This window comes from Parasteatoda tepidariorum, chromosome 4 (genome assembly GCF_043381705.1).
Source record: "Parasteatoda tepidariorum isolate YZ-2023 chromosome 4, CAS_Ptep_4.0, whole genome shotgun sequence".
NCBI lineage: Eukaryota > Metazoa > Arthropoda > Arachnida > Araneae > Theridiidae > Parasteatoda > Parasteatoda tepidariorum.
This window is the reverse complement of record NC_092207.1, coordinates 59,096,849-59,113,509: the sequence shown is the minus strand read 5'-3', so window position 1 is coordinate 59,113,509 and position 16,661 is coordinate 59,096,849. Positions and strand designations below refer to the sequence as shown.

General features: G+C 26.9%; 1 protein-coding gene across 9 annotated transcripts in view; it reads left to right on the top strand.

Moving 5' to 3' along the window:
- The window catches only part of LOC107441332 (synaptonemal complex protein 2), a 64,606-nt gene that overhangs the window by 10,783 nt on the left and 37,162 nt on the right, over positions 1-16,661 (top strand). For 8 of the 9 annotated variants that reach the window (XM_016054551.3, XM_016054554.3, XM_016054549.3 and 5 more), the window contains 11 exons: positions 308-390; positions 1,767-1,801; positions 3,533-3,678; positions 3,793-3,842; positions 4,163-4,208; positions 4,290-4,373; positions 7,232-7,304; positions 10,367-10,554; positions 12,364-12,444; positions 13,942-14,016; positions 15,161-15,235. In XM_016054551.3, coding sequence (XP_015910037.2) covers positions 308-390; positions 1,767-1,801; positions 3,533-3,678; positions 3,793-3,842; positions 4,163-4,208; positions 4,290-4,373; positions 7,232-7,304; positions 10,367-10,554; positions 12,364-12,444; positions 13,942-14,016; positions 15,161-15,235 — 936 coding nt within the window. The remainder of the gene's footprint in view (positions 1-307; positions 391-1,766; positions 1,802-3,532; positions 3,679-3,792; positions 3,843-4,162; positions 4,209-4,289; positions 4,374-7,231; positions 7,305-10,366; positions 10,555-12,363; positions 12,445-13,941; positions 14,017-15,160; positions 15,236-16,661) is intronic. The other variant, XM_016054552.3, reaches the window with a different exon arrangement.

Sequence of the window (16,661 nt, the reverse complement as noted above, 5' to 3'; positions counted from 1 at the left end):
AAATTAATTTCTCCCCATTTCTCTTAATGAATGTTTGTTTTCTCCAGCCGACTGTGACATGCAATCTTGTCTCAGATAAAGTTGTAACATTAAGAACAATTTAGTGAAGAATGCAAATCTTTTTCGATACTGCAAATGTTATATTTCCGATTTTCTAAGAACTTATTTAGCATCTCTTCATAACTCACTATAAATTATTAAGCAACTTCCTAAATCACAAGCAGACTATAATGCTGTGTATTATTCTTTCATTTTTATCAAAGAGTTTTGTTTGAATATTTAGATTTTTAATTTGCTTTTCTTTTAGGTTCTTAATATGCTCAACAAATCTTTTGATGATCAACAAGTTGCATCATGGCTTATAAATGACAAGTCCTTAGAAATTGTTGTGTAAGTTATTATTTTGGGGAAAAAATATTACTGGTACTTTAGAGGCATTGTTTAGTTTATCTCAGTTTTCTATTTTCTTACATTTTTTAAACAATAAATTAAGGAATCTTAGTAAATCTGCACTTGAGCATATTTATTTTATTTTATCCTTGTAGTAAATTAATTTTATCAGCTTTTAAAAAGCCGAAAGCAATTTGTAAAAATGTAGAAAAGTTTTGAAACCATTCTCTTTCTTCCGACTCCAAAACATAGCATTAATTTTAAGTAATGGCCCCTATTCAAATTGTTCTTAAGTTTAAACACATGCTTATATGTAGGTTAGCACAGATACTTTAAAGCATTACCATATTTTTTCAGATGTAAGTAAGTGACCTTTTAAATTCAAGTAAAAGGTTTATCATTTGCTTTACATCAAATACAATAAAAATAATTATATTATTTAAGGCAAACAATAAATAAAACACCTAAAATATCATTTTTTTTGACATATTAAACCCATTGAAGGACATAAAATTTCTAACAATTAAATATTAAAATTAACAATTAATTAAAATTATCAATAAAATAGTTTTTTTTCTTTCATTGTGCAGTAATATATTTTTCAATGGTTTTTTTCTTGTATGTTGAAATTGTGAAACTTCCTGCATTTTTTTCTCTACAAACTACTTTTTTCATATTACGCAATTGTCCTTAATTTTTTTTTATATCTGAATTTCTAAAATTATTAGTTGTAAAGAAATATTATTTAAATATGACTAGTATTAACCTTGTTAATATACATGCAAAGCATAATTAAAATTAGTGATTTTTCATTGCATAATTAAAACTATTATTTAAACTATCATAAATAATAATTACTTTTTAACAATTATTTCACTATCAAAGTTTAATAAGATAAAATAAAAACATTATTAAAAAACAATTTAACTAGTGCATTTAAAGTAAAAATACAAAGTCATCAGTATTACTACAAATTTTATATTGATTCATGCAGATTTTATATTGACTATGTAAAACCATTTATTTGACTTACATTATAATCAAATAATATAATGATAACTTTTTTTAAAAAAGAATTTTGTTTTTAAAGTAGAAAAAAAAATCATGGTTAAACAAAATTAAATTTTATTCCATTTATAACTTGATTTAATATAAGGTGGTAGAAAATATCAATCTGAAATTAAAGTAAAGCAGTCCCGCAACAGCCCATTGGAGGCCTTGAAGGATTATGGAGGTTAAAGCTCCTCAATTTTGAGACCGACAACAATGTGGTCAGCATTCTTCACAAGCCTCAAATTTCATATAAATAGTAGTTTAACTTTTAATTACAAAATAATTTGCTTCTTCAATTTCTTTAATAAATACCTTTTTTTCAGCGTGGCTCTGGGGAAGAGACTATTTGTTATTGGAGGTAAGATTAATTTGTTTTGTAATTGTTTATATATTTTAGCCTGGCATATTTTATTGTTCAAAAAGAATTCATTACTGCAAAGTTATTAAAGTTTTTATATAGTTTCATTAAAGTTAATGATTAATTGTTCATTTTAATTTATCTTAAATTTTTATTGCATATATACATTTATTTTACTTATTTAGAAAAATATTTGGCATTAAAAAATCTATAATTCTTGTTTCATATGAGGATGAAAGTGTGTTATAAATCAAGAAATTTGAATTAATTTTAGAAATGACATTGAATATAATTTCGTCTTTGTTCAGGAAGCCTCAAGTATTTTTCAAAATCTGAATTTTTTTAACTTAAAAATGAGATTTTTAAAATTTTGGTTAAAATAAAAAATATTTTATAATGAAAGTTTAAGACATATATGGTATGAGTTGTTTTATTTATTTATAAACTATCTTATGCTATGTAAATTATATTTCATTTTAGTGTAAAAAACTTTGGGCACACTGAATTGCAAAGTTAAATAATATTTTTATCTATTGAAAGTCAAATTAGATTTCATGTTGGAAGTGTGACTGTTATAGGGATTATACTAAAGAGTGTCAACTACTTATTGAATTGATTTGAAAGAGCAAAATGTATGATTTTATGCATTTTTCCTTCTTAAAAGCATTACTTTTTTAAATTTCTTTTAAAAATACCAATTCTTAACTGACCAGGCTTAAATATTTATTAGATTTTGGTTTAACCTTAACTTAATGCAGAGCCACTAATCATCTAATAAAAATCAAAAGTAGTAGATTATCATTGCTTTTTTACATTTATTTTAAAAAATATGTGTATTAAATAAAATAAGCCAACAAGTATTTCAAATTTAATAAGTTTTAAAATGAGAATTTGGGTGTAAGTTTGAGGAAAATAAATCGAAGACCAAAGTGTAATACAAGTGCAAGCAAGTACGAGCTAGTGTAAGTACAAAGTCTGAGGAAAAGAAAAGCGATCATTTATTTAAACTTTATTGTATTTTACAAATATTTATATATTTATAAAAGTACTTAATGTTTTTTAGAGTTTGTTAACATGTTTTGGTAAAAATGGTAAAATTATTTTTTGTTATACTCCCTAATTTCAATCGTGATTGTTTTTATGAATCACTTCAAATTTTACAGTTTGTTTCTTTTTTATGGTGAATTGAATAGAATAACTTTTTTGAAACCCAAACCTTAAAACGCAAGCCTTGGCATTATATTGAATTTTGTAATATATTTGATTATTTCACGTCTCTTTAGACTAACCTACTAATCATGGCATATTCTAGATATATTTGACTGAAACAGATCAATCATAATAATGATAATAAATAATTTTTCTAGAACATTCAAACTAGCAAAAAACAAGTTTTTCAATTTGGGTTTGATTAGCTTTTGAAATAGAAACCCCTTGCCAAATAGTTAAGCAAATAATGTAAATATTTCATTGTTCTTTACTCAGTTATAGAAATTTCTTAGCTGCAATTTTCATTATTTACACCTGTTAAAGCTGCTGTGATTTCTGGAGAATTGTGATTTATTGAATTGCATCACCTAGGTCTTTTACTGTACTATCCTTTAAAATATTTTAAGGAATTTTTGTAATTAACATTAAATAGCTTTAATTAAATTATTTTGCACAATGATTGTTTATTTAAATAGATTTATATGTATGAAAATCATTGTGCTCTTTTACTGTTTACAACAGATTTTGAGTGCCAAATTGCCATGTTTGAAGTTATGTGTAGATTGGCATCATGTGTACATGATAAGATTTATTGGGCACGCCTTTGGTTTTCTTCTAAACAACTCAAAGCTAAATTTTTAAATCTCAGACAAGATCAGTTTGAGCAGGTAAAAATATTCTTTGTATTCAATTTAAATAGAAGTGCTTTATTAGAATTTTAAGAATATATTTTTGAGACTGTGTAAGCTTTTGAAAAACACCTTCTCTTAATTTGTTTTTAGGACAGTCGAAAAATTTTAAATTACATTAACATGATGGAGCCCATACCGAGGTAAACTATATTTTAAGAATCCTTAGATATATTAACGAAATTGTACAATCATGAAAATAAAATGTTTCATTATCATATTACTTGACACATATAATTACTATAATTTATTATTGTTTAAGAATTTTAATTAAGAATTGAGCCATTATCAGAAGTGCTACTTAAAAACATTATTAGATCTGCATTTGAAGCAATTTCTATTAGGGTTGATTATAAAAATAATGCTATTAAAATATATTTTCTAATTAATAACAGAATTGAAATTTTTTACTCAATTTCTAATTTTTTATTCAGTTTCTAAATAACTTATTTATTTATGGTAGAGTATTCTCATTTATGGCAAAATCAGTTTGGCTAGGAGAATTCCAGGTAAAAAATAAATATCATTAAAACTTTCATAGTTTTTTTTTATTTAATTTTATTATTTATATTTAATGTTATCATTATTAGCTTCAAAAGCCACAAGACAGTGATTTCTGGATCGATCTAAGCTTTGGTTCTCAGATAATATCTTTCTTTTGTTCCGAGATTTTTGTAAGTTGTTTAATTTTTATGTTATTTTTCTTTTAAATACAGTTACTTTACTAAATTCTGCTTATTTAAACAAATATTTTATATTCTGGTGTTTATATTCAAAAATTGCTAGAAACTGTGGCAAAATGGTTAAAATTAAGCCAAAAGTAAATTTATTTGTCTTTCTTTTATTTTGATAAACTTTTTGCAGCAGTGAGTTACTTTAGTGTAATTTTTTTATATCCATATATTCTTTAATTTTTTCAGAAATAAAGGGATGGAGTTATAATGTAGGTATGAAAATGCTTTTTGGGATGGAGTTATATTGCTAATTTATCAATTTACAGTAATGCAAAACTTAAAAAGAATGTGGTGGTAAATTTTCTGAAATTTCTAATCAAAATCATTAAACTGTCATAAAAATGGCATTTTTGAAGTAATTGCTTTTAAAACAATGTAAAAACAATCTTTTTTTTTATTGTGGCCAATTAACATATATTTAAAAGTAGCTGCTTAGCATTACTTATAAATGGGGCCATACTACTTATGCTAATGAGGTTGTGAGACAAAATTTATTAAAGGTAGCTATTTTTTTTTTTCAAAAAAAAAAAAAAAATTAACTCTTTAAACCAATCCAATTATTTGATTAATATATAAGGTAAATTTTGGTTTTGTAAATTTGTCATTCTTAATTATTTACTGTTTTAAAAATATGCATAAAATCACAGTTGAAATCTGAATCAAATACATAATTTACTTGTGGTGAAAATGTCTTTATGTATTTACACAGTTACGTATCATTGAAAGTGGTTATTACTTTTTATCTTCTGCGATTATACCAAATATTAGTAAAGTTGAATAAATGTAAGTGAAATTTTATTAAGTGAATTAATTTTATTTTTTAAAAATTTTCTATGACACGAAATTTGTCATTTATCAGAAGCCAGCTTTTAAGTCTTTCTTTGCCAAGGCTTAAAATTGAAAATGGGTTTTGCATATTTCACTATATCTCGAAAACTTTTTAAATTAAGTTTAAAAAATTTGTACACAATTATAAATTTCATTCATCCAAAGATAATTCCATGCAAAAAATAACTTCTTTTAGTAATTATTTATTATTTTATTAATAATGGTTGAAACAATTTTGAATTGTAAGGTGTACAATTTATTGCATAATTTTAAAACATATAATTTAGAGTGGCAAAATATAAAATTTGAGCAAAATTCTTTGAATAGTTACTGTAGAAATTGAATTTAAAAAAAGTCAGATATTTAAATTTCGATTTCTCTGGAACTATTTGGCCGATTTTGCACAAATTTTGTATTTTGCCTTGTAAAATTATATTCTTTAAAATGATTTAAAAATTTCTATACTTAGTGATTCAGCATTTTTTTCGACCATTATTAAATAAAATTATAGATGCAACTGTGTGCAAAATTTTTTAATTCGCTTAAAAAGTCCTTGAGATATAGTGAAATAGGCAAAATGTGTATTTCCTAGATTGCGGCTACACCCTATATTTTGGGGTCAGTAATCCGAATCGTATTACAAAAGATGTTTATTCAGAGAAAGAATGTTTTTGTAACTTAAAATATCGTCTGCATTATTAATTACCATTGAGGTTACCCACTTGAGCATTATTAAGATTGTTAAGCACATTAAGCATTATTAAGCACATTAAGATTGAGTCCTATAACATGAAGATCTGATTATTAGATCAAAAGTTATTCAGAGTGGTTCGTTTTCTTTCTTTTCTTTTTTGCTCCCTGTACATTAATTGATACTATTGCAGAATAATCAATAGTCAATTAAACTGATATGCTACTACATGTCTGTGGGGAAGAAAAGAACAAGTTTCTTTATCAATTACTCTTTGTTTTAAACTTTATATTGTGTAAAACCACTAATAATAAGGTTTAAACTGAATTCATTCTCCAAAAATTCTGCTCTTCTAGCCCATTGTGATTGGTATGTTCTCCTGATAGGCCTACCCAAGATATAATGACCAATCTATTATGCCCAACTAAATCTGTCTAGATAGAGGCAAAGGCAGACTGTAACTTTTTGGTCCTTCACAATCCTGGATCTACTAAAGCTACATTTTATACTCTTCATTATGACTTGTTGGTTTATGAACTTTAAAAATGCAACCTTTTCTGCCTCACGAAATCTCCTCTAGGAGAATGGTCCTCGTCCTCCTTGTATATATGGTTGAAGCCAGCCTATGTTGCTTTCAATGGGGGCAACAAAACACTTATCAATGTTCATTTTGGATCATCTCTACAGATATATGAATATTAAGTTTATCCCCTTTGCCTGAATGCTATTTGATTCAAAACATTCTTGCCTATATCTTTTTTCAATTTGCATGTGGTTTTTCGCTTTTAAGTGAATTAGTTTGAGGGGTTTTATTTGTGAGATTGCATTGTGTGATGTCAGAATAAAGAAATAACTTTTAAAAATAATTTTTACTTATGTTTGTTAAATTAAAATATACTTTAATAACTCTAAATAATTTTTTTTACTCTAAGTGAGCTGTTTCAATGAGAGCTATATTCAATCCATGGCACTTGTTTTTTACAATTTGTTTGCAGAATAATAACCTTATAAAAAAAGGATTTCTTAAACATCCCACTTTCATGGTTTGAAGTACATATGTCAACAGTGTTTTTTCTCATTTTTTGATTTATCTGTATCAAGTTTCATTACAATCAAAATGAAACTGTACAATTATATAAAAGACATTGTAATAAACATTATATTGATTTTCACATTTGAGATATTCCTCAATTTAGGATGTAATAACTAAATATCATTATTCAACTTATTTGTTTGAGTAAAACAAGAAGCTTTAGTTTTTCTCCCCTAATAAATACAGAGTGAAGAGGAGGATCCACCATGGGAAACAGTATCTATATCTGCAGGAATGATAGATAATTATACTATTTGTGGTAAGAATTTCAAATTATTTTGATACTTCATAACCAGTTATCTTTTGATTTTTTATTCTTGTATTCTAAAATAAGAGTTATATCATTCTTACCTAGTAGCATAATCGAAGTTAGTTAAAATGCAATTTCGCTGTGTGTAATATGCCAAATAAGTTTAATCTAAACTAAAGAGCATATTTTTTATATTTGTTTTAATTTAACACAGGTTTGGATCTAGTTCCCAATTCTATTTTAATAAAATTTAAATCTAATCATTTCGTTCAATTATCCTTAAACTTCATGTGTGAACTTGTTATTCAAATTTTTGTTTAATTATTTCTTAATTTTAAAACTTACTAAATGTTTCTTGCTTAGCAGATTATTAGCAAAAGTGCAAAACGTTAATTCTTACTATTTCTTGGTAGTTTTAATTTTCGAAATAATTATTTTAATTGCAAATGTTGGCGGTATACAGTTTAACATAAAATATTGTTAATTTCACTTAGAACAAATGCATAGAGTGTAACTGTTTTCTCGTTGCAACCGATTTCTTATAAAAACCGGTACCTTAAAAAATCATAAAAGTTAATACATACTTACTAAATTATAAATGTAGTACTTATTAATTTTTTTATTATTTTTTCTGTACAGTATAAAAGGACTAAGTTCATTTGTTTTTAACTGTCTTACTGCCTGAAAACCATAATACGAATTCGTCAACCCCAAAAATTTATCTCTAAGAAGAGATTAACTGAGTTGGAATGGTTGAACTGAGGAGAAATTTTATAAAATGAATCACAAAAATATTGCTTGCTAAAACTGGGGTTTGTTCATTAAAAGTAGGTTATGCTCCAATAGATTTAACATTCTACAGTGTACTCCCTAAGCATTTTCAGAAAGTCTGTCCACCCTTTGATCCCCATAAATGTGCCCTTTTTGTAAAAATAAGCCACCATTCATGCCTTTAATTATTTTTTTTATAAACTACAAATTTTGATGACGAGTGAGAATTACGTGGTGAAATATACACATAAAATAAAATAAGAGGGTAATTTAAAAATTGTTGTGCATCGAATTCAGTTGTTATACACATTGACATGATATTACACATTTTGATAAATGTTTTACGGTGTTAAGTGAGTGCACTTTCCAAACCCTTTTCTACCAGGAAGCACTTTGCCCTTTTTATTCCCAGGGAGAACTCTGCATTGTATCAACCAAGTATTTCCTATTTCTTCATTGAATCCAGGTTTTTGTTAAATCAGACTTTGTTATGAACAAGGTTAACTGCATAAGTGAGTACACAGATCCTCTGCTGCTAAACTAAGCATGTTGGTTATTGAGAATAAACGTTTTGAAACATTTTGTGTCCTTAATAACAGAAGTTGAAAGCAATTATCTTTGAAAAGGGTGTCTTTTATCCGGAACTAAGGAATGATCAGTTTAATGATCTGAGAATTAAAATGTTCTCCTTTTAATACTGACATTTGCAACTTTGAAATATAATTTCAGAATTTAAAAAACAGAATTATAGAGCTTGAAATTCGATTGTCTTGTCATAGCGCTGATATAGAAAAATTGTAAAAAACAAATATAAGCTTAATTCATAGCTCAAGTGCTCTGCTTGAAAGACCTGAAGAAGGAAGATGCGCTGACTTTACACATGGAATAGGATTCCTGACTCGTATAATCCCACTGAAAAAGCTAGAGATAGCTGTTCTTTCCCTTATAGAACTTACAAATTCATGTAAATAATCATTTTCATGCATGAACCTTAAGAAGAGCAAAATCAGAAGTTTTATTGGAATCATACTTAAATAAAAAACAACAAACTGCAAACCTGAGTTACACAAACTTTCCAAGTAGATGCAATACTCTTATTCACATTAATGTTTGTTAGCCATTATCATGATTGAAATTTTAAAATATTTTACAATTTTATTTTATCAATGAATAGTATCGTTATTAGGTGTAATATCAGGTATTATTCGATTAAGTCGTAAAGATTGAAGTATTAAGTTAATTTGAAGGAGTGTTGTGGCATGAAAAAAAGATGTAGTGTTGAGAATTGAAAAAGGTGTGTTAAGATGACTTGAGCATATAGAGAGGATGAAAAAGCGGAAGAATTATAAAACGGGTATACAAGAAGGTGGACTTGAGTGAACATATTGATTAATTTAGAATGTTCTGAATAAAAGCCAGCATAGCAGCACCCTAATTAAGTGAATCGTAATATACCTACCTATATTCCTATTTCGTTTTACACTGTGTTAGTCAGAAGCTTTTCACAGTGGGATATTATTACCGGTTATAAACCCTCTGCTTTTTTATTTTTCGTTTTAGAAACAAAATTCAAATTTGATGAATACGGATATCACATGCTTAATTTTCAATTATCTTTGGTGAATAAAAATTATTTTTACAATATAAAGTTACCCATGCAGATAAGACATCTATACAAGCAATTGTTACCATGGAATGTAGGGTTGCATTTCACTCTGAGAGTTAGGCGAACTTATTGGCATGTTTTTCTTGCTCGCCATTCTTCAACCCACTATTCTTTTTGTTTTTGGTGCTCATTAAATCTTTAGCATACCAGAGGCGTCTGAACTCAACTTTCGCGAGGATTGTTATTGCCACAGACAAAATTAGCACCCAAGAATATTTGAAAGGGTGTTCTTGTGTAATCTGTGGAATGAGAATACCCTTTACTTTAAGCTCTGGCTGTGAGTTTTCTCTGATCAGTAAATCAAATTTTAAATTTTTCGGCATCATTCAATTGTTTTTCTAATGGTGCTGTAGGTTTATGTTGAAATTCTGATTTTACTTTTTTGTTGCTGTTATTCTGCCTCATTATATTATGTAAACCAATTTCTATGGATGGTTACTGCCTCTGTTGTTTTGCAAAATCAATTTAGATTCACCTTGTAATAATAATGAAAAAGCAGCTATATGCCTTTTCTTGACTTTTAAAGTTTAAGGTAAGTAAAGTATAACCATTCAACATTTCATTATTGTGTAAAACTGTAAAGTATATAACAACTTTTAATGTAATTCTTCATTAAATCATTTCATTTCTATAGATAATGCAGAGGAGGAGATGACAACTCTCATTCTTCAATTAAAATGTAGTTGCAATCAACTCATGTCAACCAACTCTGAAAATGTACAGTTTGGCAGGGATGAAGTTAAAATAACTTTTTGGTGTCCTGATCATAATATAAAAAAACTTGTTGCCAGGTTACTAGAAGAAGATTATGAAGAAGAAAAGGTTAGCTTTTTGTATTATTCGCAAGTGACAAAGTATATTAATTAAATATTTTCTATTCAAGGATTTTTCATTTATACAATTAATTTTGGACAAGTATTCTCTTGGAATTGATTTTTTTTTAACTAGTATCTATCTAAGATTCTAATTATACTAGAATATGTTTAAATTTATGTAAATAAACTTTGAATGATCACATAATTATATAAGGAGTACAGCTCCTTATATTTTGAGTTTCCGTTCATGTTCATAAAAATTTTTCTGCTATTGCTTATGAAACTAATTTACACTGAAGATTGTTTGGTGTTAATATTTATTTTTGTTATCTTCGCATTGGTGTGTTAAAACGAAAACTGCGAATGGATTTTTTTTGTATCCTAGAGCATGCGTTTTTCATGCATATATGTTCATAGTGACAATACAATGTTTTATTAGTTTCACAACCAATGGGTTTTTTGAAAAACAAAAATTTAAAATTTATTCACATTCACTAGATCGGACAAAAATGCTGATAGAATTTTGAAGCATATAAAATGGATAATTATCTTAATTTCACTCCAAGATCAGTTTTAATATTTTTTTCTTACAAAATATTACACTATATTAATCAAAGTTTTAACTTGTATAACTAATTGCATTCTCTAAAACTGAAATAATTGTGTATTTTAGCTTCGAAATTAAAATTTTACTGTAAAATTTTAGCTTTTAAATTAATAAGCAATTTTTCCAAAAATAAATTTGCTTACTCCATATTTATCTAAAACACTAGAAGTTTTATTATGATTTTTATCTTACAATTGATAATATTTGCACACAAACAATATGTTTCTAATTTCCATTGGAATTTTATATCATTGTATAGAAAGATTTAGTATGAAGAATAATACTTTTATACTAGAATATAATACTTTTATACTATATAATACTAGAAATAATACTTTTTTCTCAGAATTATTTTTATATTTACAATTTAAATTCAGCATAGGTTTTTATTTTATTGTTAAAATTGCCTTATTATGATAAAACCATTTTATTCCATTTATTTAAATGGAATCATATTTTCATATCATATTTTTTATCATATTTTTTATTTATCACAGTTGGAGCATGCATTTCTATTGCTGAAAAATAAAATATTTTGCTTTATTTTATTTGTTCATTATTATAGTATTGCTAAATTATAAATTTGTCGTATTTAATTAAATGTAATGATGTAAAAGATGTTTAATTTTACAGCTATTCTTAACTTTATTTTCCCAATATATTGTGCTTAGTTTAGTAAAATTTAAAATTGGAGGAAGTGTAAAAATCATTGAAATTCAATTTAAGCTTTTCTTTCTTTCCGTTTCTTCTTTCTTTCCTTCCTTTTTTTGACACAATTCAACATTGAAAAACATGACATATTTGAGATTGTAGAGTTTTTGTTATAACAAAGAGTGCATAAAATGGAAATTATTTATAATATCTATAAAACACTGTGGACTTGAATTTATTTTAATTTTGTTGTATTTTCAAAATAATCAGCATCCTTCTTGATATTTTAATTAAGAGTGAATTACGTCATCTGATCAAAGGATGGTTGTAATGTATGCAACTTGGTATTTATAAATATAAAGTACTGATTAAAAGTAATTCTTTAATAAAAGTGTAAAACTTCAAATAGGTAAAATTGGGTGGTGCATTCCTGCCATTGCCTACAGGTGGATATTATCAACTACATAATTTATCAACTGAGTGGTTTTTATTCAATATTCTTGGTTTTTATTTTTCTCTCCTTTCCTTTATTTTTCTTAACCTACTTGTGTTTTTTAGATTGAATTGAGTGAAAATTTACAAATTGGAAAAAGAAAGATATCAGTATCTACAGAAATTACGTCTTGTGAGCAGTTTGAGGTAAGTGCTAAATTTAGAAATGTTGTTTGCTGACTTAATATAAATTCTATATTAATTATGTTACAATCATATGTTATTGACATGTTATGTCATTGTATACTAGCGCAACAATTAAGTTATTTTACCCGTATTCTCCAAGCAATTACAATTAAGTGTAGGCCACACATCCAATTTCCCTAGAGGGCAGAAGCTATTCAAGAACAGAGGAAAATTACTGGTATATAATACATTAAAAAAATCTTACATTTAAGAAACCTGAACGTTTCAGAGTGATCAAATGGATTAAAAATTTCCAATTAAAATTGCAGGTTTAATATACAATAATTTAGACAATTTGAGTTAAATTGGTAGGAAAATACGAAAAGCTATCATTGTAATTAGTGTTTCATGTAATCAGACATAAAAATATTAAATAATAAATATTTAAATACATTCCAATAATATTTAAATACATTCTAAAAGTTTAAATACATTCTATTCTTTATAAATTGTGCTTCAAAGACACAAAACACAATATTTATTATTTATATTTTATGTACAAGGTCCGGCTATTAATTTCCAGGACTGACGTAACTGTAGGAGAACGAAAAGCCGGAAGATGGCGCTAATGATTGCATATTGAAGAGTGCTTTCTTGCGCATGTGCAGTGCAATCGGCACCATGCTGAAGTAAGTGGTTCTCGTAGAAAGGCGCATTAAAACGTAGCTCTTAAATTCCTGTTGTCGAAGTGAAAATGGAGCAAGAATAAACATTAAATGTTGCTTCAAATTGGGCAAGACAGCTGCGGAAACCTACAAATTGTTAAAACAAGTTTACGGCGAGGAAGCATTATGTCGCTCAAGAACTTTTGAATGGTTTAAAAGCTTTTGGGACAGCGCGAAAGCGTGGAAGATGATCCACACACAGGTTGGCTGCAGTCGTTACGCACGCCGGAAGCAATTGAAAAAGTTTGCTTCCACACATTGCGTTGCCTGTGAGGCTATTCTTAACCCAGCATGGTGTCGTTAAGATGCAGCATCCACCATACTCTCCAGACCTAGCACCCGCAGACTGTTTCCTAAGCTGAAAAATTCTCTGAAGGGGACAAGATTTCAAGATGTCGAAGCCATCAAGAAGACTGTAACGTCACTATTAAAGAGCATTCCGAAAGAGGACTTTAAAACTTCTTTCCGAAATTTGTACAGCCGAGCACAGACGTGCATTACGGCTGATGGGGATTACTTCGAATAATATTAAATGGCTATGTGTTCAATTTTATTTTCTTCTGAGTTATTCTATCAGTCCTGGAAATTAATAACCGGACCTTGTATTTATTTTAATTCAATGTTTCAGTCAATTAACTTGAAATTTTTTTTAAAAAATTTTAAAAGTATTCATAATGTTTAAGAACAATGAAATAAATTTCACTTGTGAATTTTTAAAAGTACTTTTCAACAAAGCTTATTCGAATATTTTGTAAAATTGTAGCAAACATTTATTTATTTTTAACATTTTTAGGAAACTGAAGCGTCAGTAATTAAGAGAAGAAAGCTATCAGAGAACAGTGATTTACTGAATGTTAATGAATTGCAGGTTTGATAAATATCTCGTCAAAATTATCGTTTTTGATTTTAACTTTTCTACTATTTTTATATAAAAAGAGGGTATAAATTCTTCTAATCATACTAAAATAACATTACACTACTTTAGAAGGCAAAGATTGTTTGTTTGAAGTATTAATTTTATTAACTGCTGATCTTCATACAATTACCACTATACTATATAATTATACACTCACCATTAAAAGTCTAACACCATTGACTTGAATCATTTTATTTCAATGTTGCTAAGATAAAATCTTCATCGTTGAATATTTAATTTTAAATTTTTGGCAAACCATAGTTTGTTATTAATCAAATTATCTTTGTCTTGAATTTTCTATGTAGAAATGATTTCATGTGCACTGTAAATAGATCGTTATAAAGAAAGTTTTAAGTGCTTAATTATTTGATAAGAAATGTTTTCATATGCAAGTAGTGTACTTAGAAGGTATTTAGATTGTGATCAGTTTCAACATGCATAAGTGGTGAATATCCTTCATTATTTAATGACATTTATGCCATACTTTATTCTCATTTACTATGCTTAAATTTTTTGAAGTAAAAATATTTTCATTTGCTGTCACTCCATTTTAATCTGCTATAAAATAGTTTTTTAAAGCCATTCTAAAAAGTCAATGTTCTACTATGTTAAGCTGTAGAAACTAGCATTCGGAAGGAAAGCTTCATATGAGGCATATATTCCTCCCAAAATAAGTTGAATTCTATTTAAACATTTATTTTTGGAGGATTTTTTATATTATTAAATCTTATCATTTACTATTTTGTTTAATTGATGCATTAACATTTATTAATTTATGGATTTTCTATGTGGCAAATATAAAATGGCTTTGAGTTATTGGTAGTATTATGTGTCAAAAAGATATTAATTTTAGAAATGAAGCATTCATAATATTTTGTTTTTCCTAATGCTCATTTAAAACTTTTTTTTAAAAATTATAGCTTAACATTGCTTTTTAAAAAAAAATAGTTGAAAAATGTTTTAGCTAATTAATCTTATGCAAGTTGTATAGTCAGACTAAGTCCTACTTGTATTGAATATGTTTTGTTGTATTATTTTAAATGTACAAGTTTTGTTTCCCTTTTGGAGCATGAAAATATTGTTCACTGCCTTTTAGGAAACTGAAGCCATACAACAAGGGCATCGAAAAATATCTGAAAGTGAAAATTTAATGAATGCTTTTGAAACAAAGGTAAAGGTATTGATTTTTTAAGAAAAATTCTAAACATTCTTACTTAAAGCGTGTTAAAACTAAAATAAAATTCACACTTAGACCTTAATTTTTAGTTCGAAACTTACCTAATATTATACATCTATGCAAAGCTTTGCAATAGTAATCTATATACGAAGTTTAAAAAAAATGTGATTATAAACTTTTTTTTCTAATCTGTGTTAGCTTAAAATATTTTTTAAAAATTTTCGTTTTTCTAAAATCCTTTTTAAAGTATGTGATTGCAGAAAAATACGAAAATAATTCGTTTTATATGAATAAAATAATTAGAAATCATATCCCTTCTTCTTAATTTAAAGAGGTTTAGAAAGCGAACGATCAAAAGTTCAACTACAGACAATTACAAGTTGAAAAGTTGTCGAAGCTAGTCCAAATTCATCTAATTTCACACAGTTTGAGTATTTGAATGTTTTTTTTTTAAATCATGCATGTATTGATTAATTATATGTATTTTCTGAAAAACATTAGCATTTGTTCCTAGAAAAAGTGTTAGAAACTGCAAAGGTAATTATTTAAAAATCAGTATAAATTTTTTTCATAATTCAAATAACTTACAATCTAAGAACTTAATTGAAATAAATATACAGTGAAACCTCCATAAAAGACTACCTCTGTGTAGCAACCTCCTCTATTTATGATCACTTTTGGGAAGAAAGGAATTTTTCCCATAGTCTTTTTGTTGAAGAAAACCTTTAGGAGAGATCATCAAAATTTCTCCCAACAGCCGTGCAAACCTCAGCACTAAATGCAGTAAAGGTCAAATATGGAAACACGAAATTTTTTTTTTTTTTGACGATCTCTAAAAGAGATCGACAACCTTATTTTGCAGTCACAGTGCACTAAATGCAATGTTATCAGTGATTTATTTTTAGAGTTGAAAGATAAATTTGAAAAAAAGAGATATTTTAGAGAAAAACTAAGTTTTTCAAGCAAAGAAGCCTTTTCTCATTTTTTGTAGATAATTTTTATAATATAAAATTAAATGCGAACTTAAACAAAAAATGTAATTGTTTATTTGTTTAAAATATTTCTATCATTCATAATTAGTAAATTTGCTTTTAAAGATAATTTGAGTTCATTTTTATTGACAATAAGTTGTATTCATCTATCCAGTTTTTATGAAGCCAACACAATTGGCACTTCCGCACAAAGGAAGTGACACTGAGTAAAATTAAACTTGCCTGTGAAAAATCATGTACCTTCGATAAAATTTTGAAGTCAATGGAGGTAACCCTTAGAAACAACCAACCTCCATTAGCGACCAATATACTGTGACTCAGAGAGCTTCTAAGAGGTTTCACTGTATATAAAGGTAGAGGTTCCACTGTACTCTCATGTAAGATATGTATACAATAATTTAGCTTAATCTCTGTTAACCAATTTTTAC